Genomic DNA, 20,198 nt, shown 5'->3' on the forward strand with positions numbered 1-20,198 from the left:
AAGGTTCCAGGAGTGAGGGGCAGCGAGTGAAAAGGGGTGAATCCGAGATGGGGCAGAGGAGATCCTGGGCTGGGACAGCAGACCTTGACTACCAGAACGGAGGGAACAACGGAGTGGGAAGGTGAGGGGAAATAAGGTCTGATAAGTAAGGAGGGGCAGCCCATGGAGGGCTTTAAATGTCGACAGCAGGAGCTTATACAGAATGCGGAAAGGGAGGGGGAGCCAGTGAAGGGATGCCAACACAGGAGAGATATGGTCAGAGCGGTGCTTGGGCCCAGAGTACTTGAGGGAACGCCTTCTTCCCTATTGTCTGTCCCACACACTAAGGTCCTCTGGAAGAAATCTACTACAGCCAAAAAAATCTAGGCTAACATCTGTCTCCCAGAGGGCCTTTTCTACTACTGCTCCTAAACTATGGAACGACCTGCCGGAGGAGATCTGTCACATTTCCACTCTGGTAGCTTTTAAGAAAGCACTCAAGACGGATCTCTTCTGGCAGGCCTTTCCAACCTAGTTACCCTCCCCAGATATAGAGATATTTGTCCCCTCATCTGTCTATTTCCCCCCGCCAATGTTTCTGCCTATTTTTTGGTTGTTCAATGTTTTTAATGTTTTAATATTATTACTGTTTAATTCTGTTTTAGTACTGGGAATGGGGGGTGGTGGTAGGTCTAGGGTTTGATTTTTTAACTCTATTGTAATTTGTTGTATTTTATTGTTGTAACCCGCCCGGATTTCTTCGTGATTGGGCGGGCTAGAAATAAATCTATTATTTAGATTGTAAGCCTGAGGGCAGGGAACCGTCTTATTCAAATTAATAATTGTAAGCCACTCTGATAGCCTTTAGGGCTGAAGGGTGGGGTACAAGTACTCTAATAAATAAAATATATTATTATTATTATTATTATTATTATTATTATTATGTGATAATGCGTGCAGCTGAATGCTGGACAGAGATTAAAGGACGGAGGTGAGAAAGAGGAAGCCCAGCCAGGAGGACGTTACAGGAATCCAGTCGTGAGATCACTAGGGCATGGACCAGGATCTTGGCAGAAGAGGCGGAGAGATATGGTCGGATTTTGGCAATCTACAAGCCTTGGCTGTGGTCTGGATCTGAGGGATCCACGACAGAGAAGAGTCAAAGATAAAACCATGACTGCGGGCTTGCTGGACTGGTTGAATGGAAATGTTGTTCACAGAGACAGAAAAGGAGTGTTGAAGGGTGGGCTTAGGAGGAAAGACAAGAAGTTCCGTCTTGGACATGTTGAGCTTCAAACGCCGATGGCGCATCCACTGTGAGACAGCTGTGAGGCAAGACGAGACTTGCTGTTCAAGCCTTGGAGAAAGGTCAGGGGTGGAAAGATACAACTGAGTGTCATCGGCATAGAGATGGTAGGAAAAACCAAAAGAGCTGATGAGTTTTCCTAAGGACAGTGTGTAGAGAGAAAACAGAAGGGGACCCAGAACAGAGCCCTGGGGAACTCCAACAGATAAGGGAACAGAGGGTGAAGTCTGACCACTAGTGACCACTGCAAAAGATCTGCCAGACAAGTAAGATCGAAACCAGTCGAGAACAGAGTCTGAGAACCCAAGGTCAGAGAGTATGTCAACTAGGAGACAGTGATCAACGGTGTCAAAGGCTGCAGACAGATTGAGAAGGATGAGAACAGAGTAAAGGCCATTAGCCTTGGCCAGTAAAAGGTCATTGGAGATCTTAGTGAGGGCTGTCTCTGTGGAATGCCTTGGGCGGAAACCAGACTGAAACAGCAAAGCCACTGGGAAGAGAGAGAGGTCTAGAAGGGGGTGGGGCGGGGGGCTGCTGGGGATGAATGAATGAATGAAAATTTATTTATATACCGCTATTCCTAGATAGATCATAGCGGTTTACAACATAAAATGATACAATTATAACAACGTATATCCCCAACAGTGTAAACAAACTACCCATAACCAATTCAAAGCTATACAAAATCCTCTAAAAACCATTATATTACAATAATTAAAACCATACCATAAAACCATACAACAAAGTAGCTGGATCGAACAATATGCGAGAAGGGAGAAAAGGATAGTATTAAGGCACATGAGGGAAAGCTTGACGGAAAAGAAAGGTCTTCAAATTTCTCCTGAACAAATCTAGAGAGGTGACAGAGTGGAGCTCGTCGGGCAAGGAGTTCCAAATCTGCGGGGCTGAGATGGAAAATGCCCTTTGTGAAGATGAAGTATATCTAGACTTCGGAACTCTTAGCAGATGTTTTCCGCCCGATCTGAGAGTGCAGGGTGGACTGTATGGGGAGAGGCGGTCCTCCAAGTACTCTGGGCCCAAGCCATTTAGGGCTTTATAGGTAATAACCAACACCTTGTATTGCGCCCGGAAGCGAATGGGCAGCCAATGTAGATCTTGCAGAATAGGTGTTATGTGGCTAGTCCTGGAACATCCAGTGACCAGCCTTGCTGCCATATTCTGGACCAATTGTAGCTTCTGGGTTTGGTACAAGGGTTGCCCCATGTAGAGCGCATTACAGAAACCCAGCCAAGAGGTTACCAGAGCATGTACCACTGTTTCCAGGTTCCCTCGGCCCAGGTAGGGTCGCAGCTGGCGTATCAGCCGAAGCTGATAACAGGTGCTCCTGACCGTTTCATCCACTGAGATGTAAGGTGGAGCGACGAGTCCAGAAGCACCCCCAGACTGCGAACTGAGTCCTTCAAGGGGAGCGTGACCCCGTTCAGGACAGGTGGACAAATATCCTTCCCCGGGCCCGGGGAACCTATCACAAGTACTTCCATTTTCTCTGGATTCAGGCTGAATCTGTTTTCCCTCATCCAGCCCATTACCGACTCCAAACAAGCATTTAGAGGAGAGATGCCATCCTTAGTCACTGCATCAGTTGGAGACATAGAGAAACATATTTGGGTGTCATCAGCGTACTGATAACACTGCGCCACGTGTTTCTGGATGATCTCTCCCAGCGGCTTCATGTAAATGTTGAATAGCATAGGGGACAAAATCACTCCCTGAGGGACACCAGATGTAAGGGCCCTCTTATCGGAATGACAGTCCCCCAGCTGCACCATCTGGATAAAGACAGTGGTCTCCCTTGGACCAAGGCCAGGCGCTTTCCTGAGAGGCCACAGCCCTAGTGGGCAGCTGGAAGCTGGGGAAGTGTGGAGGCTGGGAAAGTGTGAGGCCCCAGGTGCAATTCTCCCCATTGAGTTTGTCTGCTGGATCTGACCTGTGGGGCATCTAGAGTGAGTCCTGGCCTGGACCAGAGGAAGTCAAAGGGGTTAAGAACATAGGGTGTGATGCTTCCTCATCCTCTAAAACAAGACCCAACCTGGTGCCCCCAAAAAGAGATAAGTAAGAAATGGAGGTGTTGAGGTGGAAGTGTAGCATAGCATGGGGGGAGGCTCCCCATTTTGCTTCATGCACTTGTAGGGGGGAGGAGCAGCCAGCCCCTCATCTCCTTGGGGAAAGCTAGAAGATGGGTGGGGGGACTGTAGAGGGAGGGTGGGAGCTTGGCAAGGCCAGCCAGCCATTCCCCCCTCCCCATTGCATGCGGAGGAGCTTTCATGCCTACAGATCCTGTGCCATCCCCTCAGCTGTCTCTTGGAGTACCCCAGGAAATCTTTTAGCCCTGGTCCCTAAAGGGATGCCTGCTTGGGAAGATAACATTTTTTTTCTTTGCTCTTGGTGGAGCCCCAGGGGAGGGAATTTTGGCTCTCCCTCTCTGGCAGGTCAGCAGGGCTGCCTCTTGGGTACTCAGCCCTGACGGGGATCATTGGTAGGGGACTGATGCACCTGGCCTTCCTGAGCCCTCCGGTTGTCTACTGGGCAATGGGAGTTGTGTTCCAACACAGTCAGAGGGCACCAGGTGGTGGGGAAGACGAGTCAACTGCGGCCCACCATCTACTCTCCTGTCCCCACACTTCCAGATTTCTTCTTGGGATGCAGGGTAGCACCTGGGGCAATACCTACCCTCCCTTCCTGGTGCCTTGGGGCTGCAAGCACAATGGAAGTATTGACCCATGGTGCAGAAAAGAAGGGCTTGCCTGTGTGGGTAGACCCCCCACTTTCTTGTTTCAGGTCCTCTTGGGCTGGTGTTTGGAATACTTCTGCTTCCTTTTTTTCCAGGCTTTTAGAAACATAGAGTGGGTTGGTTGGAACCCAGGACAACCCCCCCCCCCCTTTTCCTCTTTCCAGCTGAGGCTGCTTTCTATTTGGCTCCCCTCCTGGGTTTGCAGGCAGGAAGGCAGACAGGTGGCACCCTGGAGCCCTGTCTGTTCTGCAGGTGGCTGATGCTGCAGTGGGCTTTGGCATGACAGTGGCAGTGGAGGGACCTGCCATTGGGGTCCTCCTCCCTTGGCATGCCTTGCTTCCTCCAAGCCAGGAGAGAGCCCTTCCTGTTCCCTCTATAGGGCTTTTTTTTTTTTTTTTTTTTGCGGGGGGGGGGGGGGAACCAGGCAAGCACATATTTGGCTCCCATCGGGCTTTTGGGCCTAGATCTGCATCATGGCCAACCAGCAATTACTTCTTCAAAAACCCCTTCTTTTCTCCAAGAAAGGAAACATCTGGCACATGGTGCTTTGTCCCGTTCCCCCCCCCCCCAATCCAGTTCTTATTTTTAGCCAAGGGGTTGGAGTTTCTCTTGTAATCTGCTTGTAGTTCAGGTTCACCTCCCACTCCCCCTTGGTTTGTGTGTGTTGGGGGGGCAGTGCTTCAGATCTACTTGCAGCTGCCTTTCTTGGCTGAATTTGGACAATGTGGGGGGACTGCAAAAAGCTGCTGTAGCCTGAGGCTGGGAAGGATCAGCTTGGGCCCTCTGGACCCAAGTGCTGGCTCAAGAGGAGGAAGGACTGGGCCGGCTCAAGCCCCTCTCACTCCTTCCTTTGAGGGTGGGGTGCCAGCTGTTGTTGTTGTTGTTGTTGTGTGCCTTCAAGTCATTTCTGAATTCTGGTGACACCTAACGGGTTTTCCTGGCTGAGAGAGAGTGATTAGCCCACAGTCACTCCTTGGGTTTCTGTGACCAAGCGGGGGTTCAAGCCCTGTTCTCCAGAGTTGCAGTCGAGTGGTCAAACTATGACACCAGGCTGGCAAACAGGGCTACGGCCAGATGTTATGGCAGCTGCTGCTCCATTTTTTCCAGGCACCTGCAGTTGGCTGCCCGGGGCTGGGCTGAGGTCAGTCTCATGGAAGACTTTTTTACCCTCCATCCCAGCTTAAATCAAGCTTCTAGTCCCTAGACTGCCCCACATCCTGCAGAGTCCCTTGGGAAGCCTGACTCACTGGCTCTAGGAGCATAGAATCCACTCGGTCAGCCTTATTAATGCAAGAAAAGAGAACCCTCTGGTTGCGTTTCTCTTGTTCCCCTCTGATGGCCGCAGCTGGACTGGGGTGAAGGCAAAGGGAGGGCCGATGGCCTCTCTGCATCCGTCTTCCAATCCCCCCCCCCCCCCGCTTTTCTCTGTGCCTCTGTGAAGCAAGAAAGCGGGGAGGAGCAGAGAGGGAGGCCTGCAAGGGTTTGGGGTGTGTGGGGTGAAGCTCTGAGAACCTCCCCTGGTTCTTGTCCTTGGAGGAAAGGAGGCAGAGGTGGCCACTGCATACCTCTTCTCCCCTCCTTGGTCCCTCCCAGTCCTGGGCTGGGCAGAGCCTTTGAACCCTCCCATCCCAGTTCCCAAACTGGCTCATCCTTGTCTCTTTACTTCCCATGATGTACAGCAGCTGCTCTCTTGAACCTGTTGCAGAAATGGTACTTGGAAGGAGGGAGCCAGGGCTCTTCTGGTATGGAATGGATGCACCCAGATGCCACGGAATCCTTTTATTGGGCAGATGAGTCTGGAGAGAGCCTGGAAAAATGGGTTCCTTGGACTACATTTGGGGATTCTGGTTGTTGAAATCTGAAACTGAGGCTGGGCAGGCGATGTGGCTCAAGCGGGCACAAAGGAGAAATAAGTCTTGCTGATAGGCAGGGAAGAAATTGAGTACAGCCTCCCAGAGTCAGGGCGAAATTCTCTTCAGAGCATGGTGCATGTGTGTCCTCCATCCTAGACACGAAGGACACAGACTTTGACTGCTTCTGCCGCCCCTCTCCTTCCCCCTGGTCCCAAATAAGAGCTGGTCCCCACACGGGGATGGTGCCCTGACCGTTCCAGACATGCTGCTGCTGCTACTCCAGGAGGGGTGAAATATTTCCAGCCTTATTTCTCTGCCACTCTGGTACCAGCATTGTTCACCTTTGGGAAGGGAAGGAATGTGCAGTCCTTTGGATAGGAAAGCTATATACCTGAAAAGTCTGAATGGGGAGGAGCAAGTGTGAGGGTTGGTGGGTGTCCTAATAGCAGCTCCTGAAAAGCAGCTTCACCAGTGGCTTCAGAGGCCAGGATGCTTACCTTAAGAAGTGTGCTTTCCACAGACCCCCAAACACAAACTATCAGGCCCAAACTTGGGGTCTGGAGGGGCCTTGCGTACGAGGGGGGAAAGAGAGGGATATGGTGTAATTTTGGGGTGTCTTCCAACTTTCTTTCCTTCACATCTGCCAAAGGAAGGGTTGCTTTTTCAGGCCATGGTGATGACAATGATGACATCAAGAGCATCTTGGCTGCCCCCATCACGCCAGATAACCCCTGTGGCTTCTTCTGGGCCTGGACACACTTTTGAGGGGCCTGATGATTCTGTGCCCCCCTCCCTGGACATATGGCAGGCAAAAGGTTTACCCAGCCCACCAAGGCCCCCCCTGCAGAAACAGTAGGCATCTGTGTCCAGGCGGTCACATGGGCTGGCCGTTCTGTCACTATTGTTAACCGGAGGTTGGGGTGGGGTGGGGACCTGCAGCTGGCACTGTCCCACCATCTACCAGGCCCTGGACGTGGTTCCCTCTCTTCCCTCACCTCCCCCCCACCCAGAAAAGGCTGTGAGATCGAGCTGGAAATGGGGAGAGAGTGGGTGGGTCTCTCTCTCTCTCTCTCTCTCTCTCACACACACACAAACACACACACACACACATATTGTGCCAGGCAGACACACAAAGGGGGGTTCTGGAAAATGCTGGGGATCAAGGAATGGATTTCTATGTGGAAGGAACTTGTGGATGGTGCTTGTACTGATGATGATGATGATGATGATAAAATTTATTTCTATACCGCTATTCCAAAGATCACAGCGGTGTACAACAAGTAAATAGAACAATAAGAATAACAAACCCAATACCCCAACATAGACAATATCATATTACAATAAAACAATAAAGCAGTTAGTTAAAAGCAGTTAAAACCATGCAAAACAACCCCATACAAATGGCTGAAGATGGATTCCACCAATTACATTGCCAGGGGAAAAAGAAGAATACCAACAGGCTCATGGGGGAAAAGCCTGGCGGAATAAAAAAGTCTTCAGGTTCCTCTTGAAACCATCAAGGGTGGTAACTGTACGGAGCTCATGGGGGAGAGAGTTCCAGAGTTGAGGGGCCGAAACTGAAAATGCCCTCCGAGATGAATTAAGCCGAGCATCTGGAACTCTTAAAAGATGTTTCCCACCCGATCTGAGAGTGCAGGGCGGATTGTATGGGGAGAGGCAGTCCTCCAAGTACCCTGGGCCCAAGCCATTTAGGGCTTTATAGGTAATAACCAACACCTTGTATTCGGCCCGGAAGCGAATAGGCAGCCAATGAAGATCTTTCAGGACTGGTGTTATATGGCTGGCCCTGGAACATCCAGTAACCAGCCTAGTAGCCATATTCTGCACTAATTGAAGCTTCCGGGTTTGGTACAAGGGTTGCCCCATGTAAAGCGCGTTACAGAAATCCAATTGAGAGGTTACCAGAGCATGTACCACAGTTTCAAGGTCCCCCCGGCCCAGGAAGGGACGCAGCTGGCGTATCAGCTGAAGCTGATAACAAATGCTTCTGACCGTCGCATCCACCTGGGAACTAAGGTGAAGTGATGAGTCCAGGAGCACCCCCAGACTGCGAATAGAGTCCTTCACAGGGAGCGTGACCCCATTCAGGACAGGTGGAAAAATTTCCTTACCCGGGCCAGGAGAGCCTATCACCAGTACTTCCGTTTTCTCTGGATTCAGGCTGAGTCTGTTTTCCCTCATCCAGCCCATTACCGACTCCAAGCAAGCATTTAGAGGAGAGATGCCATCCTTAGTCACTGCATCAGTCGGAGACACAGAGAAACATATTTGGGTGTCATCAGCGTACTGATAACACCGCGCCCCGTGTCTCCGGATGATCTCTCCCAGCGGTTTCATGTAAATGTTAAATAGCATGGGGGACAAAATCGCTCCCTGAGGGACCCCAGATGTAAGGGCCCTCCTATCGGAGCGACAGTCCCCCAGCTGCACCATCTGGAATCTACCCGAGAGGTAGGAACGGAACCACTGCAAAGCAGAGCCTCCAATACCCAACTCCCTCAGGCGATCCAGAAGGATACCATGGTCGATGGTATCGAAGGCCGCTGAGATGTCCAAGAGCACTAACAGGAACACGCTCCCCCTGTCCATGCCCAGACGGAGATCATCAACTAAGGCGACCATGGCAGCCTCAACTCCATAGCCCGCCCGAAAGCCGGTTTGAAATGGGTCCAGATAATCCGTTTCATCCAAGATCCCCTGAAGCTGAAGGTCAACTGCCCTCTCGATCACCTTCCCTAGAAATGGCAGCAGCGAGACAGGCCGATAATTATTCCGAATTAGGGGGTCAAGGGAGGGCTTTTCAACAAAGGTTTTACAATGGCCGTCTTCAGAGTAGATGGAAACTGCCCATCCCTGAAAAATGAATTAATAATACGGTGCAACATATTTGTTACAATCGTTCCCCCTTGAGCTGTCAACCATGAAGGACAGGGATCGAGAGAGCAAGTTGTCCTCCTAACACTTCAAAGAATCTTGTCCACATCCTCGGTACTTACAGACTCAAAGTGATCCAGTTTAACCAAGTCCACGGAAGCTCTGGATACCTCTACTCTAGATTCTGAACTAATACTGGCGTCGTGATCAGCCCTTATCCAAGAGATTTTATCCGCGAAGAAGTTATTAAACTCGTCACAGCAGGCTTTAGATGGTTCCAAAATAGGGTTCAGGGGGAGGGGAAGTTGGGTTAGCTCCCTCACTACCCTGAACAGCTCTGCCGGACGCGACTCCACGGACGCAATACGTGCAGCATAGAAAGAACGCTTTGCTGCACCTATTGCCACTCCATAGGCCTTCAACTGAGACTCTAGGAGTGTCTTGTTGGATAAGCGCTGGTGTTTCCACCAGTCGCGCTCTAGTCGTTGCAGAGCCCGCTTCCTCACCCTGAGATCTTCCGTATACCAGGGTTGTTATTTGAAAGCAGGCCTGAAAGGATGCTTAGGAGCGATACTGTGTATAGCCCTGAAGAGATCAGTATCCCAGGTGTTAGTCAGGGCATCAACAGAATCACCATCAGTTCCAACCATAAACCCCTCTAGGGCTTCTTGGAACCTTTTGGGTTCCATCAGCCTTCGAGGGTGGACCATCCGAATAGGTCCGCCACCCCCGGGAGGGATCCGGGTAGAAGCCTTGATACTAGCCTCGACCAGGAAATGGTCCGTCCATGACAAGGGAGAGACATTAATAACCTCTGTCCATGGAATCTTCATATCCGTACAGAAGAGAACATCGAGTGTATTACCAACCAAATGTGTGGGCCCTGAGACTAATTGGGACAGGCCCATGGCTGTCATGGTAGCCATGAACTCCCGAGCCGCACCTGTTGGACCATGACTGGCCTCGAAAGGGGTGTTGAGGTCCCCCAAGACAAGAAGCCTAGGGGACTCCAACACCAGTTCCGAGACCAGCTGTGTCAGCTCGGATAGGGAGTCAGCGCACGGGGTGGCCTGTAGACCAACAAAATCCCCAAACTGTCCCTGGCCTTCAGGGTCAGGTAAATGCACTCAGTGTAGTCAGTCTGATGCAAATGGTTCCTGGTCAAGGAAAGAGTGTTCTTATAGATCAAGGCAACACACACACACCCCGCCCACCTAACCTGCACTGGTCCTTAACTGAGTACCCAGCTGGGAGGGCCTCAGCCCACACCGCTTCACTTTCAGGCCCAAGCCAGGTCTCAGTAATGCATGCCAGGTCACAACACTTCTCCTCTAGCAGGTCATACATTATGTGGGTCTTATTCTTTATGGACCTGGCATTACATAGGAGCAGAGACAGGGTTTGTGGTACAGTTGGACTGACCCACAGATCTCTTTGGTTAGGAGTGTGGATGGAAGAAGAGATAGATATTACACATCGATCCCGCCTTCCTTTCCGATACGACTCCACTCTCCTACCGCTATATCTCCCCCTGATGATGATGATGATGATGATGATGATGATGATGATGATGATTAACCTTTATTTATCACAAATTCCTGGGCTGGACACATGCTCAGAGGTACCCTCTTCCTTTTCTGGGAGTAATCCTCCTGCTGGAGGCGGAATTTTGCATTTGGCTCCAGTTGGTTATGGGCCTTTATTTGGGGGTCCGGCAGAAAAGCGAAGGCAATCCCACTGCCTGAGGCCTGCCTGTCCATCCTGAGGCAGAAAGTCAGGTCAGGATAACCACCTGGCTTCCCGGTTGACTTTCTGGGGGGGGGGGGGGGGCACAGCCAGGCATCCCTCAGTGGAGGGGTCATCTAGCACCTTTCGAGGTGGCCGCCTTCCTCCTTGCTTTTCCATTCTTGCTGATGAACTTGGGGTGGAGGTCCCATTCCTTTCAACTGTTGGCCTCCTTCCTCCAAGAGCTTTTGGGCATCTGGAGGGTCAACCTGCTTTCCTCTTCCATTGGAGGGCACTACGGTGAGCTTGGTGGCATGGGAGAAGGAAAGAAGCGGTAGTGCCATGCACCCTGGTCTCTCTTGTTTTTCTGAAGGGGGCAGGTACTCCAGGCCAGTTCTTTTTTTAAAGTTGAGAGAGGCGACTCCCGACCTCTGGCCTCCCCTGGGCCCTTTCCTTTGCACAACCCCCAGAGACATCTGGCCAGCCTTGGTTTCCTTGTAAGATGCATTTCTGGAGCAAGTGGACTTCCCTCTCTCAGCTTTTTCTGTGTATCTGCCTGTTGGGATGACCGCTTGCCCTCCTCAGACTGGAGAGTACCCCTCACTTTTCCTCCACAGACCCCAAAACCTGAGGTGGGGTCCCACCAGTTCCTTCTGACATGTTTTCTTTACTCCCTTTTTCTCACTCCTCTTCAGGACTCTTCCTCCCCTGCCTTTGCTCCTCCTTCCAGAAAGAAAACAGGAAACTCTGTGCTTGGCTGACTGTTCCACTTTGCCTTACTTACGAGTAGAACGGGTTAACTTCCCCAGCCCAGGCCTGGCCGGAGGGGGAAACATCAGATTTGGGATTGGCCTATATATATGCTGGGTTTTCCCTGGAGGCTGGTTTGCAGGAACTGTATTTGTAATGGTGTCTGTCTGTCTGCATGTGAGCTTGTCCCCCACCCGAAGTCACAATTCTAAAATGCTCCAAGAGGGGTGGGGAGCCCTGAAGTGAAGGAGCTGGTCACCCAGCTCTCATGAGGAGAACTTCAGGTGGGGATTTTCTTCACACCAGTGGAAGGGAACACGTTTGGTCGCTCTTCCAAGCGGAGAGGAGAGCAGAGATGGGGCTGGCCCTCCATCCAGCCAGTCCGGCCAGAGAGAGGAGAAGGAGAGGAGCTGCTTGGCAGCCATTTTGAGACTGTGTGCTTGAGACCGTGTGCTCGTTGCTGAAGGGGCGGAGCTTCTGTGAGTCACATCTGTGAATCACAAGGGGGCGGAGCTAGCAGACTAGCTTTATATACCAGCTTCCAGAGCCTTCCAGAACAGTCCGGCCAGAGAGAGGAGAAGGAGAGGAGCTGCTTGGCAGCCATTTTGAGACCGTGTGCTTGAGACCGTGTGCTCGTTGCTGAAGGGGCGGAGCTTCTGTGAGTCACATCTGTGAGTCACAAGGGGGTGGAGCTAGCAGACTAGCTTTATATACCAGCTTCCAGAGCCTTCCAGAACAGTCCGGCCAGAGAGAGGAGAAGGAGAGGAGCTGCTTGGCAGGGATTTTGAGACCGTGTGCTTGAGACCGTGTGCTCATTGCTGAAGGGGCGGAGCTTCTGTGAGTCACATCTGTGAGTCACAAGGGGGCGGAGCTAGCAGACTAGCTTTATATACCAGCTTCCAGAGCCTTCCAGAACAGTCCGGCCAGAGAGAGGAGAAGGAGAGGAGCTGCTTGGCAGGGATTTTGAGACCGTGTGCTTGTTGCTGAAGGGGCAGAGCTTCTGTGAGTCACATCTGTGAGTCACAAGGGGGCGGAGCTAGCAGACTAGCTTTATATACCAGCTTCCAGAGCCTAACGGCGCGCAAATTTTTCATTTTCTTTAACTCAACAACTCTGCTCAAGTGGCATCGGGTTAGAATCAGATATTGAAACAGAACCTTCCCTTTAAGTGTAAGATAGCAGCCAGTACTTACCTTTAAAGAAGTATTTTCAGTAGATTGACTGTTATATTTATTACTAAAGACTTTGCAGTATGGACAACGAGGGATCTGCCGCAGTCACCTGCAACTCTTGTGGGATGTTTCTCTTCTTGCCTACAGAAGTGGAGAACTTCACATGCACCAAGTGCAAGTTGGTATCACTCTTGGAGGAGAAAGTGCAGCAGCTGGAGTCCAGAGTAGCTACACTTCAGCATATTAGGGAACAAGAGGATTTCCTGGACTCAATAGAACTAACCATCTTGGATGAGTACCACGCAGAGGAAGATGCTAGGGTGGAAGAGGTCACTTGCCAAACAGAGGAGGTAGACAGCTGGAGGAATGTCACAAAGAGAAGTAAGCCAAGAAGGAATTGTTCGGGGAGCTTGCAGCTAGAAAATCGATTCGAAGCTCTTTCCCTTATCAAGGAGGATGAAGAAGAGCAGCCTGGACAGACTTCTGGGACAGAGCAGGGGAGCCTGAGAGTCCCACCCGAGGGAACAGTCGCTGCTAAGCCTCGGAGGAGGCGTGTGGTCGTAGTGGGGGACTCCTTGCTGAGGGGTACAGAAGCAGTGATTTGTAGGCCTGACAAGATGTCTCGAGAGGTGTGTTGTCTTCTAGGTGCAAAGATCCGTGATGTGACAGAGAGGCTGACAAGACTGGTCAAGCCTACTGACCAATACCCCTTCCTTTTGGTCCACGTGGGAACTAATGATACTGCAAGACACAGCATTCAGAACATCAAAAGGGATTACGAGGCGCTTGGTAGGAAGCTGAAAGGAATGGATGTACAGGTTGTCATCTCGTCTCTTCTGCCAGTTGAAGGGCATGGTCCAGGAAGGGAGAGGAAAATAGCAGATGTGAACAAATGGCTTCGCAGATGGTGCCGCCGAGAAGGATTTGGATTCTTCGATCATGGGCTGCGGTTCCATGAGGAGGGACTTCTTGCAACAGACGGGTTGCATCTCACGCCAGTTGGAAGAAATGTTTTTGCCAACAGTCTCAAGAACTTGATCAGGAGAGCTTTAAACTGAGTTCCGAGGGGAAGGGAGACAATATTAAGGAAGGCGAAAGGGATGGTGAAAATAGTCAAACTGACATAGAGGAAACAAGGCAAACATTGCAAGGACCCAGCAGTGGGAGGCAAAAAAACTTGCACAGGCAGCAAGTAAAAGGGAACCATGGTCTGCGATGTCTCTACACCAATGCACAGAGCATGGGAAATAAGCAAGATGAACTCGAACTCCTAGTACAACAAAGCAAATATGATATAATAGGCATCACTGAAACCTGGTGGGATGAGTCTCATGATTGGAATGTGGAAATAGAGGGGTATAACCTTATTAAGAGAAATAGGCCAAACAGGAAAGGAGGAGGAATAGCACTATATGTCAGAGATATTTACACCAGTGAAGAGATCCTGGACATCAATCATGGAAGCCAGGTGGAGAGCATCTGGATAAGAATCAAAGGGGAGGGAAACAACAAGGGTGTTACGGTGGGAGTCTACTACAGACCCCCAAGTCAGACTGAGGAATTGGATGATATCTTTCTAAAACAGATGACCACACAGTCAGAAAAGAGAGATGTAGTAGTGATGGGCGATTTCAACTATCCTGATATTTGCTGGAAGTCAAACTCAGCAAAATCCTCAAGGTCTAGCAAATTCCTCACTTGCCTGGAAGACAATTTCATGGTCCAAAAGGTGGAAGAGGCAACAAGGGGGTCAGCTATTTTAGATCTGATCCTAACCAACAAGGATGACTTGGTTAATGAGGTGCAAGTGGTGGGATCCTTAGGTGGAAGTGACCATGTTCTCCTGGAGTTTGTAATACAGTGGAAAGGAGAAGCCAGGCAGAGTCAGACACGCATCCTAGACTTTAGAAAGGGGATTTCAGTAAACTTAGAGAAGTATTGAGGGCGATTCCATGGTCAGAAATACTAAAAGATAAAGGAGTTCAGGACGGATGGGACTTTCTCAAAAGGGAGATACTGAAGGCACAATTTCAAACAGTTCCAGTGAGAAAGAAAAACGTGAGGTGTCTCAAGAAACCAGGATGGATGACTAAGGAACTTTCAACCGAGCTAAGTTTGAAACGGAACATGTATAAGAAATGGAAAAAGGGGGAAATCACGAAAAAGGAATTCAAAGAAATAGCAGGCATGTGTAGGGGTAAAGTCAGAAAAGCTAAAGCGCAGAATGAACTCAGGCTTGCTAGAGAGGTTAAGAACAATAAAAAGGGCTTTTTTGGATATGTCCGCAGCAAGAGGAAGAAGAAGGAAACGGTAGGGCCACTGCGTGGAGAAGATGGCAAAATGCTAACAGGAGATAGAGAAAAGGCAGAATTACTCAACACCTTCTTTGCCTCAGTCTTCTCAGAAAAGGCAAAGGGTGCTCAACCTGAGGATAATGGAGCAGAGGACAGAATAGGGGAATTTCAGCACAGAATAAGTAAAGAGATAGTAGAGGAACACCTTGTTAATCTAAATGAATTTAAGTCTCCGGGACCAGATGAACTCCATCCAAGGGTATTAAAAGAACTGGCAAAAGTAATATCGGAGCCATTGGCAATCATATTTGAAAACTCCTGGAGAACAGGAGAGATCCCAGCAGACTGGCGAAGGGCAAACGTTGTCCCCATCTTCAAAAAGGGGAAAAAGAGGATCCCAACAATTATCGTCCAGTTAGTCTGACATCAGTTCTAGGAAAGATTCTGGAGCAGATCATTAAACAGAGAGTCTGTGAACATCTAGAAAGCAATGCCATAATCACAAAAAGTCAACATAGGTTTCAGAGAAACAAGTCATGCCAGACAAATCTAATCTCTTTCTTTGATAAAATTACCAGCTTGGTAGATGAAGGGAATGCTGTGGATATAGTACAGTATATCTTGATTTCAGTAAGGCCTTTGACAATGTTTCCCATGACATTCTTGCAAACAAGCTTGTAAAATGTGGGCTAGACAAAGGAACTGTTAAATGGATCTGTAATTGGTTGACCGGCCGAACCCAAAGGGTGCTCAACAATGGCTCCTTTTCATCCTGGAGAGAAGTGACCAGTGGGGTCCCACAGGGCTCTGTCCTGGGCCCAGTGCTATTCAACATCTTTATCAATGACCTGGATGACAGAATTGGGAGCATACTTATCAAATTTGCAGATGACACCAAATTAGGGGGAATAGCTAATACCCCAGAGGACAGGATCAAGATTCAAAATGACCTGAATAGACTAGAAAGCTGGGCCAAGGCTAACAAAATGAAATTCAACACAGAGAAATGTAAGGTATTGCACTTGGGGCGGAAAAACAAAATGCACAGATATAGGATGGGTGACACCTGGCTGAATGAAACTACGTGTGAAAGGGATCTAGGAGTCCAAGTAGACCACAAGTTGAACATGAGTGAACAGTGTGATGCGGCAGCTAAAAAGGCCAATGCTATTTTAGGCTGCATCAATAGAAGTATAGTGTCTAGATCAAGAGAAGTAATAGTGCCACTGTATTCTGCTTTGGTCAGGCCCCACCTAGAATATTGTGTCCAGTTCTGGGCGCCACAATTCAGAAAGGACATTGAGAAACTGGAGCATGTCCAAAGGAGGGCGACAAAAATGGTGAAGGGTCTGGAAACCATGCCCTATGAGGAACGACTTAGGGAGCTGGGGATGTTTAGCCTGGAGAAAAGAAGGTTAAGAGGTGATATGATAGCCCTGTTTAAATATTTGAAAGGATGTCATATTGAGGAGGGAGCAAGCTTGTTTTCTGCTGCTCCAGAGAACAGGACCCGGAACAATGGATGCAAGCTACAGGGAAAGAGATTCCACCTGAACATTAGGAGGAACTTCCTGACAGTAAGGGCTGTTCGACAGTGGAATGCATTTCCTTGGAAGGTGATAGAGTCTCCTTCCTTAGAGGTCTTTAAACAGAGGCTGGATGGCCATCTGTCAGGGATGCTTTGATTTGGATTTCCTGCATGGCAGGGGGTTGGACTGGATGGCCCTAGTGGTCTCTTCCAACTCTACGATTCTATGATCCGCCCACCTGAGGGGACTGCCTTCCTGCCTTCTTGGATGGGTGGGAGTGGGCTCAGGCTGATGCTAAATTTAGTCTCTTCCTCCCTTTGCCTCCAAAAGATTATCTTAGCAGACCTTGCCTTCAGTCCATCTCTCTGTCCCTCCAGATCCACATTTGTACCCCAGCACTGGTTCTCTGGTTCCAATCCTTTTGCTTGGGGTGTGTGGGTGGGTGGGTAAAGGTGTCCCAGCAGCTTGGCCTGAGTACCATCCGTTCCTGGATGGGCATTGCATCCTGACTTGGCATCTGGGAGGCTCCAACACTGTTAATACAGGCGGTGACCATTTTTGGCTGCGCTTCCACATTCGTTTTTTTAGAATTAGAACTGGAGTTGACCTGACATCATGTCTGGTTTTGTTTTCAGCCAGTTTTTTGAGGAAAGCAAAGCTGCCACATTTGGAATTCCCCCCCCTTCTATCCCCCCCTAAAAACAAATTGGCTTGGGCAGGGGCCTGATGTAGGCCAGACCTTCCCACCCTGGCTTAGTCCCTACTCTTGAAGAAGCCTGGCTGAGAGTGGAGAGCTCTGACCCTATCCATCTTTTTGTGGATGGTTTTTCAAATTGGGGAGACACCCTTCCTTAACCAGGAGAAGGAAATTTGCCATTTTGCTCCAAGTGCGGCAAATTTTGTGCTAAAGAAAGTTTCACCAAAACAGCCCCAGAATGCAAAAACTAATAGCCGTGCCACGTGCAAAACCACTTGTAATCTCACTCAGCAGTTACAAAACGTTCAGTATTTTTCTTTGCTACCTAGGAGAATGAAACAAGTGAAGAGGTGTTATTCCCCAATGGGGACCATGGTGCCTCAAGATATTTCTGGGCTGGGAGTCTTTTTGAAGATTTAGAGAAAATGGGAACCCCCTGTTTTCGGAAGAAGGCCCCCAGAGCCAGCTGGAATTCGCTTCCCAGTTTCCTGCCTTAGTTTGTCTGAACAGGAGCAAGGAGTTCCCCAAAGGGTTGTGTTGTTTGCTGTGAGGCAAAATTATTGTTGTTTCTATTTATACAAATATGAATTTGTAATGTGCAAATTTCTAGTTAAGTCTGTTCTATTATATTTGTCTTACTAAACTATTGCACACACTGTCCTGGGAAGTTCTCTGGCTATTTTATATTGTAAGCTGCTTTGGGTTCCATTTGGGGAGAGAGTGAGAAATAAATCAATAGAAAATAAGTAAACAAATATGAAATAGAAATGAAGGTTCTTGATGGATCCTACCTTGCTCCCTCCCTCCTCCCTTGCAGACCTGTCCCGGAACCGCTTTGCTGAGGTGCCCGAAGATGCGTGCCACCTGATGTCCTTGGAAGGGCTGAGCCTGTACCACAATTGCCTGCGCAGCATTCCTGCTGCCATCGCCAACCTCCAAGCCCTCACCTACCTGAATGTCAGGTAATGCATGCGGAAGGCAGCCCAGGCTGGGTGGGGACCAGGGTTGGTGGAATAGGGCCTTCTCTGGATTATTGTGCAGAGAAAGCCCCAATCCCCTGGCTGGTCCTTTTCCCAAGGGGGGCATTTTCTTGGCTAAGGTCTCTTTCCCTGCAGCCGGAACCAGCTCACCTCCCTGCCCTCCTGCCTCTGCCGCCTGCCCCTCAAAGTCCTCATCGCCAGCAATAACAAGCTGGTCTCCCTGCCCGAAGACATTGGTGCCCTCAGAAGCCTGCGCCAACTGGTGAGTCCAGGCTCAGGGGGGGGCCAGTGGGTGCAGCCTCCTCCTTACCCCCTAACCTTGTCCTTTGCAGCATCCTGTAGTGGTCCAGTTTTGCCGTTGCTTGTTGAGGTTGAAGACATGTGGAGATCAGGAGAGTTAGGAATCCCCAGATCTCACATCCCCCTCCCCACAGACTCAAACAGTGGGAACAATAGAGTATGTAACTGCTGACTTCACTACTGGCAGTGCAGCAGCAGTCAAAAGCTGAACAAATAAAGGCTAAATGAAGCTGAAAGTCCTGAAGGAGTTGCCAGCCTTTGGTAAAAGACACTTTGGGGAGAGGAATCCTTGAGGCCAAAGTGCCGGGGGGGGGGGGGTGTGTTAGCAAAAGGAAAGGCCCTCCTCTCCTCCTCCTCTTCTTCCTCCTCCTCCTCTCCACCCATCACCACCTGCCTCCGATCCGGAGAGCAGTGGGTCCTCCTCAGGAGGAGTCTGAGAGAACTCTGAGCTGGACCCTCCAGAGGAGGCAGGCCAGGGTTCCTACCATTGCTGTTCTCTGAACTGGGCAAAACACCTTCTCTTTATCTGGTCCCAGTTACTCATTCCCCACCCCCACCCCCCAATGATTTTAACTGACTGAAGTTTCTGAGTATCCTTTGAGGCCAGTCTAATACTACAGCTGTTAGCAGCGCTGCTCCCTTCCCTCCATCACATGCCTCCTTCCCAGCAGACAGTGTCAGGGTAAGGGTTTGTTTTTTTTTGGGGGGGGTGCTCTGTGAGGGGCCCGAAGGGGGACTGTGTCTTTCATCTTCCGTCTCCTTTAACTCTTTCCTGAGCAGGACGTCAGCAGCAACGAGTTGCAGTCTCTCCCAGCCAGCATGGGGGGCCTGGAGTCTCTTCGGGACCTCAACATCCGGAGGAACCAAATTGCCATCCTGCCTGAAGGTCAGTCCCCTTCTGGGCTGTTTTCCCTGCTGTCTTTTTCACAGGTTTCCTAAAATTCCCCAGGGGAAGGAGCAGCACTTGGGAAGAGCCAAGGTGGTGCCTCCCACCTCCATGCCCCCCTGACACACTAACTGGCTCACACCTGTGCTGTGTCTCCCTCCCAGAGCTGGCTGAGCTGCCTCTTGTGCGTCTGGACTTTTCCTGCAACCGTGTCACTTGCATTCCTGTCTCCTACCGCCACCTCCGGCACCTGCAGTCCATCCTTCTGGAGAACAACCCCTTGCAGTCCCCCCCAGCACAGGTACTCAAGGTGTGGCTGGAAGGGAGAGACCATTGGCAGGCAAGGGCCAAAAGCACCAGCTCACCCTCTGCTGTGAGAGGTGGGGAAGGGATGACCTCTGGTTGTCCGACTCTGTCCTCCTTGGGCAGAGTGTCCTTGCTCCATTCTGCTCCTCCTTAGCCTTCAGCACAAGCAGTCTCTGCTGCTTGTGGCTGCCAGCATCCCTGCCAGCCTCTGCTATTGAGAGCTTCTGGGGAAATGTATAGCCCCAGCCTTAGGTGCCTCTGGACACAGGTTGGGCTGTGGTTGGAATAATTTGGATTTTCTCTCTGCCTTGAAAACTCCCTCCCAATCCTGACTCCTATTCCAGGCACTCTGGCCTAGTGGTCATGGCACCTAGGTCGAGAGCAGGCCCCATTGGACACTTGGAGAGATATAGGGACCCATGTCCCCCACCCCACAAGGGGATCATTGTAAAAGCCTCTTCAGGTTTTGCCTGAAGGTGCCCCTATCAGCGATGGCAGCTTTTGTCCTGTGGGGGAGGTGCTTTTGGACCTTGACCGGCCGGCCATTTTACCCACAGATTTGCCTGAAAGGCAAAATCCACATCTTCAAATACCTGAATATTGAGGCCTGCAGCAAGGGCCGGGTGGACCTGGCAGAATTCGCCCGAGGGAGCCGCCCCACTGGCTTTGGAACCTGGTGAGGAGGGGGCAGAGGTGGGGTGCTGCAAGGCTGCACCCCTCGCCAAAGGAAGGAGGCTCTTAGGGCAGCTTGGCAGCAGTAGGGGATGGAGTGGG

The 20,198-nt window shown here is 50.3% G+C and overlaps 1 protein-coding gene across 2 annotated transcripts in view; it reads left to right on the forward strand.

Moving 5' to 3' along the window:
• Positions 1-20,198, forward strand: part of LRCH4 (leucine rich repeats and calponin homology domain containing 4) — a 43,333-nt gene that overhangs the window by 14,896 nt on the left and 8,239 nt on the right. For both annotated transcript variants that reach the window (XM_089481149.1, XM_089481148.1), the window contains exons 2-6: positions 17,770-17,914; positions 18,068-18,194; positions 19,013-19,118; positions 19,283-19,419; positions 19,982-20,100. In XM_089481149.1, coding sequence (XP_089337275.1) covers positions 17,770-17,914; positions 18,068-18,194; positions 19,013-19,118; positions 19,283-19,419; positions 19,982-20,100 — 634 coding nt within the window. The remainder of the gene's footprint in view (positions 1-17,769; positions 17,915-18,067; positions 18,195-19,012; positions 19,119-19,282; positions 19,420-19,981; positions 20,101-20,198) is intronic.

Source organism: Sceloporus occidentalis, unplaced genomic scaffold, assembly GCF_023333645.1.
Source record: "Sceloporus occidentalis isolate IW3139 unplaced genomic scaffold, rSceOcc1.0.p SCAF_14, whole genome shotgun sequence".
NCBI lineage: Eukaryota > Metazoa > Chordata > Lepidosauria > Squamata > Phrynosomatidae > Sceloporus > Sceloporus occidentalis.